General features: G+C 39.5%; 1 protein-coding gene across 3 annotated transcripts in view; it reads left to right on the forward strand.

Moving 5' to 3' along the window:
* Positions 1 to 8,115, forward strand: part of ZC3H12C (zinc finger CCCH-type containing 12C) — an 82,996-nt gene extending 74,881 nt beyond the window's left edge. For all 3 annotated transcript variants that reach the window (XM_064375400.1, XM_021671111.2, XM_021671112.2), the window contains one exon: positions 688 to 8,115. In XM_064375400.1, the coding sequence (XP_064231470.1) occupies positions 688 to 2,084 (1,397 nt within the window). In that variant the 3' untranslated portion in view covers positions 2,085 to 8,115. The remainder of the gene's footprint in view (positions 1 to 687) is intronic.
* Positions 8,116 to 13,092: the final 4,977 nt, after the last annotated feature.

Raw genomic sequence — 13,092 nt, forward strand, 5'->3', positions numbered from 1 at the left:
TTTTTTAATCTAGAAACAAATCAAATGAGCATGGTTCTATCGCCTACAGTAGTACACTATGCTCTTCAAAACAGAATTTCCTACCTAATTATAAAGTCCTACTAGAAGAGAAGGGGCAGGTAGCACTTGAGGACACAGAGATACTAGCCAAAAGTTCTGGAGGTGGCCGGGCGCAGTGGCTCACGCCTGTAATCCAAGTAGTTTTGAAGACTGTGGTGGTTGGATCACATAAGGCCAGGAGTTGAGACCAACCTGATTAACATGGCGAAACCTGGTCTCTACTAAAAATACATAAAAATTCACTGGGCGTGGTGGCGCATGCCTGTAATCCCAGCTACTCAGGTGGCTGAGGCACAAGAATTGCTTGAATTCGGGAGGCAGAGATTGCAGTAAGCTGAGATCACATCACTGCACTCCACCTGGGCGACAGGGCAAGACGCTGTCTCCAGAAAAAAAAAAAGTTATGGAGGTGATTATTACTCATTCGGCCAACTTCCTACTGCTCTTGATAGTAAGAAAGTGAGAAGACTGAGAAGTGACATTTCTCAGGAGTAAAGAACAGGGTAACACTCAGCACAGCTCCCAGTTCTGTCTTTGTCTCTTCTACAAGTTAAAAACATAGAGCCAAACTGAGTTTTCAGGATTTGATGGTATGCTCCTTTGCCTAATTAATTTTACTCTTCTTAGGAAAGAAGTGTACCTATGGACACAAGTGCAAATATTACCATCCCGAAAGGGGCAGTCAGCCGCAGCGGTCAGTGGCTGATGAACTCCGTGCCATGTCCAGAAATACGGCAGCCAAAACTGCAAATGAAGGGGGACTGGTGAAAAGCAACAGTGTTCCTTGTAGCACCAAGGCTGATAGCACTTCTGATGTCAAACGAGGTGCTCCAAAGAGGCAATCAGATCCAAGCATAAGGACTCAAGTCTACCAAGACCTAGAAGAAAAGCTTCCCACCAAAAACAAATTGGAAACAAGGTCCGTACCTTCCTTAGTTAGCATCCCAGCTACTTCTACTGCAAAACCCCAAAGCACTACATCTTTAAGCAATGGCCTTCCATCTGGAGTTCATTTCCCACCTCAGGATCAAAGACCACAGGGACAGTATCCTCCAATGATAATGGCAACCAAAAATCATGGAACGCCAATGCCTTATGAACAGTATCCAAAATGTGACTCGCCTGTCGACATTGGATATTATTCCATGCTGAATGCATACTCAAATCTGAGTCTCTCAGGCCCACGAAGCCCTGAAAGGCGTTTCTCCTTAGACACAGATTATAGAATAAGTTCCGTAGCTTCTGACTGCAGCAGTGAAGGGAGCATGAGCTGTGGGAGCAGTGACTCCTACGTGGGGTACAATGACCGGTCCTATGTCAGCTCCCCCGACCCACAGCTAGAGGAGAATCTGAAGTGTCAACACATGCACCCTCACAGCCGCCTTAATTCTCAGCCCTTCCTGCAGAATTTCCACGACCCCTTAACCAGAGTGCAAAGTTACAGTCACGAAGAACCAAAGTTCCATCACAAGCCTCCTCTTCCGCACTTGGCTCTGCACCTGCAGCACCCCGCTGTGGGCGCCCGGTCCAGCTGTCCCGGCGACTACCCCTCTCCTCCCAGTTCAGCACACTCTAAGGCACCACACCTAGGGAGGTCCTTGGTGGCCACGAGAATAGACAGCATCTCTGACTCTCGACTTTATGACAGTTCTCCTTCAAGACAAAGAAAGCCTTATTCCCGCCAGGAAGGCCTGGGAAGCTGGGAGAGGCCAGGTTATGGGATCGACGCCTATGGGTACCGGCAGACTTACTCCTTGCCCGATAACTCCACACAGCCGTGTTATGAGCAGTTCACCTTCCAGAGCCTCCCTGAGCAGCAGGATCCAGCCTGGCGGATCCCGTACTGTGGAATGCCTCAAGATCCCCCCAGGTATCAAGACAACCGAGAAAAGATTTATATCAATTTGTGCAACATCTTCCCACCTGACCTTGTGAGAATTGTCATGAAAAGGAATCCCCACATGACAGACGCCCAGCAGCTTGCTGCAGCCATTTTAGTGGAGAAATCCCAGCTGGGTTATTGAAAGATGATGCATCTTTGTGGTGTTTAGTAGTTTTTTGTTCAGCTCAAATGCTGAGGGAGGTTTGCTACAATAGCACAAGTGATCTCCTTCTCAGCAAGGAGGTTATATAGTATCCATTTATGTGAAATACTGTATCATGGAATCTGTATGTATAGCCCCACATGGTGGAAGTATCACGGGATTGCTTTACATTTAAACTTTTTTTTAACATTTCCTTTTTAAAGCTATATCCTTGGCTGGAAATTTTTCCAGTTTGATTTAATAGATGTATCTGTGATCTTTGATATTAATCTTTGGTGCATCAGGGGTTTATATGCAGCACTTTTTATCTTTGTTTTGTGTTTTATTAACTTGGTGTTTGCCTATCAATTGCAAGCAATTACAATACCTTCAGAATGTGGGACATTTGACGAGACCTAGCAAACTATTTTTTCGAGCCAAGCTTAATTAGACTCTTTTACAGCTTTTTAAGTTATTTTTATTTGGGGAAAGTGGGCTTCTTTGTGCTATAATCATTATTTATAGAAACAGAGATATACTACAGCACTGACTTTATATTTTAAACAAAATGTAAGTTACCAGTTTTATGTTGAAATGGGTAACAGTATATATATTAGAATGATTTACAATATGGCACTTTTCATCGTGTTATTTTTGTTTGGATTTTTTTCTGTTAAGAAATTAGTTAATTTAATATGGTCGATTTAAAAGAAAGCAGATGCAATCAATGGAAAAAATATTTCCATTTTTTTTTTTAAATGAATAAGGCAAAAGCCGTAACTGTTACAGGTTAGAGCTTCGTTATCCAGCTACGACGTGCTTCTAGACAGTAGAAATGGAATTGATTTCCTAGATTTCCATTAACTTGTATTTTTAATACGTCTGTCTTTTTTGTTTTGGGGCACAACAATACTGGATAAAATAACCCTTTCACAGCACTTGCCTGTTTTTAATGAATCTAATTATTCACAATGCAACTTTTATATTTAACATGCTCTTTAGCTTTCCTGCTATTTATCAAGGCTGGCCTGAGGTGGTTTTATGAGTTGAGGATATGCAACGTTTCTTGATACTGCACTATAGAAATGGTAATGGAGGAGTTGTAAATGGTAACTTAAAATTTTTGTAATATATTGTATATTTTCCATTTTCCTGAAGGTAGTTTTCTTGGGGGGCCTGTTATATTATTAAGGCCAGATTCTTGCCACATATAGTGTAGTTTTAGATACAGACTAAAGTCTGTTCTAGTATTAGTAAGGGATATTTCTGGTTTCAAAGTCATGGGTTTTGCTAGCGGTGAATACATTTCTGTGGATTAGAAGATAGATTTTGCAGTCAGTGGCAGACAGTTGTGTGATTGATATCACTTGACTGTTGCCTCCAGATTTTGAATTGTACTTCGTGTAAGAGACGAGTGCAGATCTTTCTCTGTAGTCTGCCTAGATGCCCTGGTTATTGTGATTATTCTACATGCTACAGTTTGAAGTAAAGCCCTGAAAAACCAGAAAGTACCTTTTACTGTTGATACAAATTGTATCTTTTTAACTATAAGAACTATTTTGATTTGTAGATCTAGTTAAAACACAAGTATGTAACTATGATTAGACTTTTGGGCAACATTTTATCCCTTATTTAAATACAAATTTTTAAAGTAAAAATTGAGGTCTAGAATAGGTTAGAAAATAAAAATAACAATTTAGATAAATAAAAGTGTCTGTCTTAGTTTTATATAATATATTAAAACACATTAAATAAATTTATTGGCATTTTCTTTCTCCTAAAACTTACCTAGTGTGAGCTTAAAATAAAGGTAAAATGCTGCCTGAAAATAATCTCCAAGCACCTTTGACTAGGATAACATTTTCACTACTTGTGCGACACTGTGTGTTGCATGAAGTAGGATTTGGGTATACAGTAAATGCTTCTAAAAGGCATTGTGCATATTGACATATCCAATAATCTGAACCGTGTTCAGCAAACTTAATTCAGGAAAGTGATATTCTACACAATTATTGCTGTTGTGTTTGAAATGAGTGGCACTCATCTGTACCCAGAAATAATATGGGTGAGGCCACACAACCCATTCTGAGTGGTGTCTGTCCGAGAGCAACCCTACTCACATGTGAAATTGTTCTCCTTGATTTGGTTAGTCACTGTAAAGCAAATTTAAATGTAGAGGTTAACTCAGTGCCAAAAATAGGGTCATAAATGTGTAATATATTTTATTTTAGTCACATTCTAAGCTTTTTTTAGTATGAAATCACTTTTAAATTATACATTTAAGTTTTGCTTCCATTTTCTACATTTTAGCATTTTCATTATTTGAACATCTGCCAAATTTTACTACATGTGTTTCACTGAGATCTTAGGTGAGATGTGTGTGACACTTTGAATTTGACCTTCTTGTGTTATTAGTTGACTATTTGTCATTGCCTCATGGATTTTAAACTGTGGGAAAATAGTGTAGCCAGCTGTCACCTATACTGAAGTGAATTGCTCTGAACTACCCACACTAAATCCTTCAGTGTAATTAGTTATGAGTTTAAAAATAGCAGTTTTCTTATGTGAAGAGGACAATTTGTCCCCTTTTTTTGAAGCACCAATGTTGCTTTCAGAGCTGTAGAATGAAATAATTGGCAGACTTTAAGTACAGCAAATTCTTACTTATCTAAAGCAATAGGTAAAAGGAGTTCACCATTAAATTCAATCTATCGCTGATCCCAAGCCTTCATTTTAGCCAAAACTTTCTCTCTAACCAAATCTTTTACCAGACTTGCTAATAAATAACCAGAGAGGTGTGTTAATAAGTGAAATTGCCAGACATGGTCAACTGATGAGAAAAAAAGGATTCAGATTGGAGTATTTTGCCCCTGAATAATTGACAGTTGACTGTACTTTTACACAGTAATTAACCAGTCTGTTGTCTCTGTGTCTTAGTCCAGAGGGAATAGTACCCAACTGGCCAAATACTGGCCCTTAGTATTTCCTCCTTTCTTGCATGTGATACAGACGTTTTCAGTCTTGTTTTTATGATCGCTCTATATATCCTGATAAGAGTTTGTCATTGACCTACACATTTGGAAGAAATGCCCACCAGGATAAGATACTTGATACTGGTGGAAACTTGAACTTCATGTTTTTATGAAAATTCATTTATGAGAATATGTAATATAACAGGAGTATTTTATATATATCTATATAAACAAATATGTATTTGTTATGTGGTATTAAAAACAGGGGTTGGGGGGAGTGCTTCTGATGACTAACTTTTCTCTAATTAAACTATGTTTCTTTGAGTTGTGGATGACCAAGTCTGGGGTCTGGACGGCCAATGATAAAATTTAGAACCACTTGGATGGAAAGCAATTCTTCACTGGTTTTATTCTTGGTATTTTAAAAGAATTATTTTGATAATTGTAATAGAATGTGTACTTTTGAAATACACAAAAAATTTAAAGTAGTATCGATTATACAAATAATTATTTAACATGTCTTTTATGGATGTATCTATATGTATATAGACAGTAATATATTTATAAAACAAATATACTTTGCTTATGTTATAGCTGCTTGTGGCAGGTGGGAGGATGGCTCTGGATGTGTGTGTGCGCGCGTGTGTGTGTGTGTGTGTGTGTGTTTTGAAAACTCTTAAACTGTTTTCCCTCTGATTTACAATGGTATTTACTTAGTGTATTTGGTTTTCATTATTCTTTTTGCTATCCAACTTCCTTATTCAAGATAAATTAAGATATACCATTTTCTGGCCATTCTGTTGGTATAAGGTGCATCCATTTTATGATCATCTAACTTCTGGAGAATTCCCAAGTGACCTGAAATCAAACAGGTTCTGGCTGGACATATGCTTATGTTCCAAATATTAAAGATGGTAATTCAGCTAACATGTTAAGCTTCCAAGGTATATACACCAACAAATAAAATGAGGTATTAAAAAGAGATGGATTATACACATGCATTAGAATAAGAGAAAACAGTGTTAATGAAAGTAAAGCAACATATACTGTCTTAGCCCCCTAGGGAAGGGGGTGACTTTTTCTGTAAAGGATCAGAGTAAATAATTCAGGAATCATATGGTGTTAAAATAGCATCTTAAAATCTACTCACCTCTGCCTTTATAGCATAAGAACAGTCACAGATAATATGTAAACGAGTGAGTGTGGCTGTGTTCCAATAAAACTTTATTTACAGAAACAGGGAGCCAGGCAGATTTGGCCTTTGGGCCATAGTTTGCTGATCCCAAGCAGCAAATCCTAGTATATGTTAATAGAAGAAATCATAATTGCATTTCAGTTGACATTAAAAGAAAATCTGACATCCTCCAAAAGAGAATTGTGAGACACTCAAACCATCTTAATTCATTTGAGTTTTTTTTACCTGTTTACATCCATTATTTGAGGTATTTCTTGTGTTTAACCACAAAAAAAAGGATGCTGTTAAAATGTTTTAGTATGTATTGAATTTTTTCATGAACCTTTCATTTCTATTGATAAATAGGAATCCCTCACCAACCTTTTGTTTTTTAATAGTCTCATGGACCAAAAAAATCTGTTACAGCATTTAATTAGCCACAAATACATTTTGGCTGCATTTACCAGTTACATTTTTCTGTTGGTTTTGGCTTCTAATAAATGACATATCTGCCATTCTTTAAAAATGGTTTTAAAGAAGATAAATATATTGTAATTTCACATGCTATAGCTTTATTCTGTATGATTAAAAATCGTCACTAGTATAATTGTAGCTATAATGTGAGTGGCATGTTTCAATGTAACTCTTTATAAGAAATAAAATGTATCTCTGCTTTGTCTGTCCAGATCTTTAATGTAGGTTTTTCATATGCCTTGGGACTGTCCTTGGTGAATGATATTCTTCATATGATCATGTGTAATTTGAATTCATTGGAAGTACACGCTGCTGAGCATGTTCATTCACAGTGCTCTATACCTGGTGTTGAATCAGGAACATCCTTTTAGTCTGAACATCATTATCCACTTAAATAGTTGAACTTTCTTTTAAAATTGGAATGCAACTCTAGGTTTTAACAATGTTTATTGTTTAAGTGGTGGCTTTGTTTTTCCTTAGTAGTTTCTGTTGTTAACTTGCTTGTCACTCCTGTTACAGTGTTACTGTTATGATCCTTAGTCTTTTAGATTTAAAGACAATTTAAGGTTTTTGCCATTTGGCAGTAGAAAATGTGCATGTTTTAACTTCGTTTTTTAAAATCCGTAACGTTTTACTTCTTGAACCATGTACCAAATTTGCCAGTTTTCTGTCCAAGTATTTCAGATGAATAACAAGATGTTGTCCGTTAACGCTTTCACCATCTTTCTTAAAGCAGCTTATGTTCCAAGGGAAAAAGGCATTGAAAAGCAATGGTTTGTTTTTATGAAGAATATGTTTTTGAATTTCTTCAGTTTTTTTGAAATTATACATTTCTTGCCTTATGTGAAATATTCACAAATGCAAACTTCTGCAGAGACAAAGTATTTCATTGCAAGTGTACCAGGTTATTGATTTTATCTTTTGCTTTTAGGGTTTTTCCTCCCAAACCAGAGTCGTATGCTGCTAGTAGAATTTTTTATTTGATCCTGTGATCTTTTCTTACAGGAAAAGTAAGGCAAAGGATGTTTAGTGTAACCATCTGATAAACTAATATGATTGTATTTATCCTCTGTTCTGTGTATTTCTGTAATGGACTCTTTACAATTCCCAAAGCAGTATTTTAGACCTACTGGAAATCTGTATCAAAACAGCTATGTGACTCTGCCACTGAGAAAAAAATTTAAAAATTAACTTTTCTTATGGTGGTTTGTTTTTCTTTCATGAAGAAATTGATCTCATATGGCAGCATAGATGCTAAATAAAAGCATCATACTTCTCTAGTTTGCCTGCATTCAGTGGTTAACATGAGCATTGTGTAAGATAAACACGTGGTCAGTATCAATGTAAATGTTAGAGCCATAATTAATTCCTATGAAAATTGAAATTAAATGTCAAAGACAACTAGGCATCATTTAAGGCATGATGAGAGTGGTTTTTTTTTTCTGAACCCGTCATTATGGTGTTGGTTCCTGGTGGTTTTGAGGTATCATCAGGTGTCTGCCTAAGAGTGTTGGTAGGGACCTGGAGTTTGGATGCCAGATGACACGGACATCCTCTTTTCTGATTATGAGGGCTGCCAATTGATTAAAAATGTATTGAAAAGGCCGGGCGCAGTGGCTCACGCCTGCAATCCCAGCACTTTGGGAGGTCGAGGCGGGCGATTCACTTGAAGTCAAAAGTTCGGGACCAGCCTGGCCAACATGGTGAAACCCTGTCTCTACTAAAAATAAAAATTAAAAAATTAAAAAAATAAAAAATTAGCTGGTTATTATAGCGCATGCCTATAATCCCAGCTACTCAGGAGGCTGAGGCAGGAGAATTGCTTGAACCCGGGAGACAAAGCTTGCAATGAGCCAAGATCACGCCACTGCACTCCAGCCTGGGTGGCAGAGCGAGATTCCATCTCAAAAAATGTATCGAAAAGACTCATGTTGGTGCAGTGGTATTTACTAGAATGCACCCTAACTTTGAGCACTGATGTCCATGACACCCTGACAGGCAGTGGGGCACAGAGAATGAGCATCCACACATTCCCCTTCAAGGAGTTCACCTTCCTGTAGCTGGCCTGGAATGTACAGGGCCACATAGCCAACAGGAATAAGGATTTTGTTTGTAAATATAGATTGAACAGATTTGAATGAATAGAAATGGAAATTTTTATCTCTTAAATAGCTGAGGCTGGAAAACTTAGATCACTATGGGGAAATGTTCTGCTTCTGTGAAATTCCTGCACAGATTGGGAGAGACTGCAGACAGCTGTCAGGTACTCCAGGACTGTGTTTGAATCTCAGTCCTGCACGTATTACTATGGTAACTATATATATATGACACACAATATGTAGAATTTGGGCAAATTCTCTTTTAGAGTCTTTTTCATATGCAGTTGTGAAATTGTGAGAATGCCCGTCTCACAGGCTTATTGTCACTAGCTAGATGGTGGTGATGACACTGGACGTGAGGATGACTCAAGGACAGATGCAAACAAATACAATGTCGCATCCACCCTGTTCTCGCTGAAGTCAAACAGCAATCTTCACTGTATTCCCAACTATTCTAGACAGCAGTATCTTCCGGACCCAATTGTCCTAATAATTTTCTATCAATGAAATACACTGTTTCCGATGCAGTCACCGTATTGAAATGTTCTCATGATTATGATTTAACATTGGGACGTTCTATGTCATTGCGTGAGAAGCCACTATTTCAGAGAGCAGGTTCTCCTCCTATATTGCTTTTTGGACCTTTGCTTTTCTTATTTTTCCCTAAAACTTCTATTTGCATTAAGTCCCCCCCACCCCAAACACACACACACACTTGATTACTTTAAGCTGTGTAACTGCAATCTTAGGGATTTAGACCATTTATTTTGGCTCTACTGGCAGAGGTGATCACTGATGTTTCATTGTTGGCAGAGGAGTCAGCATATTCAAAATAAGCATTAGGTGTGAGAGTTCCCCAGGTACTTCCATAGGCTGAGGGAGAATCCAGGAGAATATGCTATCAGGCTCCAGTGTTACCTGGGATAAGGACTTTATTTATTCTCCACCTAGTACCATTGGGTTAATACACAGTGATGAATGAGGTAGCATGTGAGAAGGGGAGTTTGGTAAAAAGCAACTATAGTAGTGAATTTCTTCAAAACAAAACACCTGCAGTTGGGCCTCTCATTAGTTAAACATCCTTATTTCTTTTTTTTTTTTTTTTTGAGATAGAGTTTTGCTCTTGTTACCCAGGCTGGAGTGCAATGGCATGATCTCTGCTCACCACAACCTCCGCCTCCTGGATTCAAGCAATTCTCCTGCCTCAGCCTCTCGAGTAGCTGGGACTACAGGCATGTGCTACCATGCCCAGCTAATTTTTGTATTTTTAGTAGAGACAGGGTTTCACCATGTTGACCAGGATGGTCTCGATCTCTTGACCTCGTGATCCACCCGCCTTGGCTTCCCAAAGTGCAGGGATTATAGACCTGAGCCACCGCGCCCGGCCAAACATCCTTATTTCTTAGCCTTTGCACCTCAGCTTCTGTTGCCATTTTAGAGTTAATGGTTTTTATTTTTATGTTTTTAAAGGATTTTAAAATGTTTTAACATTTTAAAGGTTTCCGTTTGTAAAGATTTTTAAAACAATCTTTTAAAAAATTTATTTCTCTCTAGGTGCAGTCATCACCCTTGGGTTAAGAGTACACACCCCAGCTCCCCACATCCTACATGTAGCAGATTGGCAAATTACTAAACAGTAATAATTGCCCCATCTCCTAGGGTGGTTAAGAGTAAATGAGCTGAAACAAGTAAAACCCTTTGAACATGCAAATCCATAGTGTGTGTTCAATAAGTGACAGCCATTATTATGTAAATAACTAGGGGTATTTAAAATGCATAGTAATTTTGAGACATTCTCAATAGAGCCTTCCTTGTATCTACAGTTATGCTGTGGAAGAGTCCGAATTCTAACAATCGATGTAATTTCATATATTCAATGGTGAGGTCTATTTCAGGAGTGGTGTTTTAACCTTCAAAGAGTTCTTAGAACCCACTTCCTTGCTGCACCCATCACTCAGCTCTTCTTGGTTTAAGGGTTTTTCTCTGTATCTGTATTGTAATAGGGAAATGATGATTACAAAAAAGTTTCAGAATCTCACAGTTAAGCAGTTTCCAACTGCATCACTAACATCCCCTGCACTCCACTTTTCGCCTGAAGGTGACGCTCGGCAAAACCGCAGGCACCTCTTCTCCCCCACCCCACACACCCTTGACCTAAGTGAAAACAAATGTCAGTCCCTTACCATCAGAACCTACCGGGCCAACCTGGACAGAGCAATAGCTGCTGTGTGGTCTTGGGTGGACGATGTATATTTCTGGGGAGATGTCAGATGACATTGGGAACTGTTTTCCCTTAACCATTTCCTTCTAGTTTATAACTGCTGCTTTCAAAACTAGAGAGATAAGGCTGGCAGGAAGAATACTCACATTTGAGGGTCTGGTACTATATATTTACATAAATTAAAATCCTATGAAACAAGCATTATCCCTGTTGTAGAAATGAGAAAACTAAGACTCAAAAAACTAAAAGCACTTGTTCAAAAACAACCTCCTGATTCAATTCCCACTGTACATGCCTTCAGAATTGTTTTTCACACTTCACTGTGCTGCAAGGCAATACTACGAATGGGCCTTTGATCATCCTTGGTATGAGCTAATCTACACAAAGTTAGGTCTCAGGAATGAAACCAGTTATGCTGTAAAACATGCTGTAACTTTACCTGGGAACAGGGAGGGACTAGGGAAAATATGAACCAGGGCTGTATTTTACCTCTCCTGTGGACCCACACACCTTCATCACTCTGCTTTCATGTACAAACACCCGTGACAAAGATGTCACTTGGATTAGAGGAAAAGGTTTCTTTGAGATCTTCTTGTCCTGAGTGAGGCTTGTGGTGATGGCCTTGAGTCAGGACTCAAGACAGCTGACCAGGGTTCAGTGCTCAAGGCCTCAGAAAACCCAGGGCCCCGCTGCCTCTGATAAGCAAGAGTAGTAAGTTCTGTGTCCAAAGGAGATTATTTCAGAGTCTGGACTTTTGTCTCCAGTCTAGCATTCTTTGTAGCCCTGGAGAGTAAAAGGCAGTACGTTTATTTCTAATGTTTCCAATCATGCTCAGGGACCTTCTAGGGTGTTTTTAGAGAAGGCCTATTTAGCTTTCAGACTCTTAACAATGCCCACTACAAACACAACACTTTTATGCTGAAGCAGCTGCCACTGGCATTTTTCTATGCTTTCTATTTTGCACAAATTCACCATGAGATTAAAAATAGGAAAGTTTAATTAGGTAACCAAACAGATTCCCTTCCTAGTTCCCCAGGAGAACTCAGTGAGGGACAGAGCACTGAAAGAGTACAATGTTTAAATGCACTTCCTGCTCTGGTCCAGAGATCTGGGTGGGTGGGTCTCAGTGCAAGGAGGGTCCTCCTGCAGCCCCTGGGGTTTGGGTGGGGGCCTGCCAGAGGCGAGGCTTTCTGTCTCAGCCTTCAAAGCCCTCTCCTCCCTGCTCTCCACTTTCCAAGGATGTAATTATCATTTATTTGAATAATTCTTTCAAATATGCATGTGAAAAGATTAAGGGAGATGGCAAATACAATTTGGTAACTACGTGAAAAGCTATTCAGTAAACTCCGGAGGAGATTTACGGGTTTGCTCTGTATGTTGCCAAATTAACAAGACAAGGACAAAGCACATTGTGCCATAGTGAATGCAATACACATTAAAATCCTGCAAATTAGACTAGGAAGAACCGAGCAAGGTGCCTGGTCTAGTCCAAGCTCGACTTCATTGCCTACATTGAAGGGAGGTGGAAAGCAGTGGGAGAGGCGGGAGTGGGAACTGGAGGAGGCCCCTTGTTTTTTTTGAGGCAGAGTCTCCCTCTGTTGCCTGGCTGGAATGCAGTGGTGCAATCTCAGCTCATTGCAACCTCTGCCTCCAGGGTTCAATGGGACCACAGGCGCACACCACCACACCCGGCCAATTTTTGTATCTTTAGTAGAGAGGTGGGGATTTCTCCATGTTGTTCAGGCTGGTCTCAGACTCCTGACCTCAGGTGATTCACCTGCCTCGGCCTCCCAAAGTGCTGGGATTACAGGCGTGAGCCACGATGTACGGCCCAGTACCAGCTTTTACAAACCCCACAGCCCGTCCAGGCAGTACCCCACCTGGCTCCTGCCTTCCACACCCCATCATCTCCTCCTGGCTCTGAGTTATCTGCAAAAGTAAGCATTCTCAACTCTGCTGCCTGCTCCCCGCAGCCATGGGGTGCCTGGGGACATTGCAATCACCCTGTTAGCCGAGGCTACAGGCAGATGGGGAATAAAGCAGATGGTAACTGACTTTAAAAGATCCT

Source organism: Aotus nancymaae, unplaced genomic scaffold (genome assembly GCF_030222135.1).
Source record: "Aotus nancymaae isolate 86718 unplaced genomic scaffold, 86718_ANA_hifiasm-v0.15.2.pri h1tg000012l, whole genome shotgun sequence".
In the NCBI taxonomy this organism is placed as follows: domain Eukaryota; kingdom Metazoa; phylum Chordata; class Mammalia; order Primates; family Aotidae; genus Aotus; species Aotus nancymaae.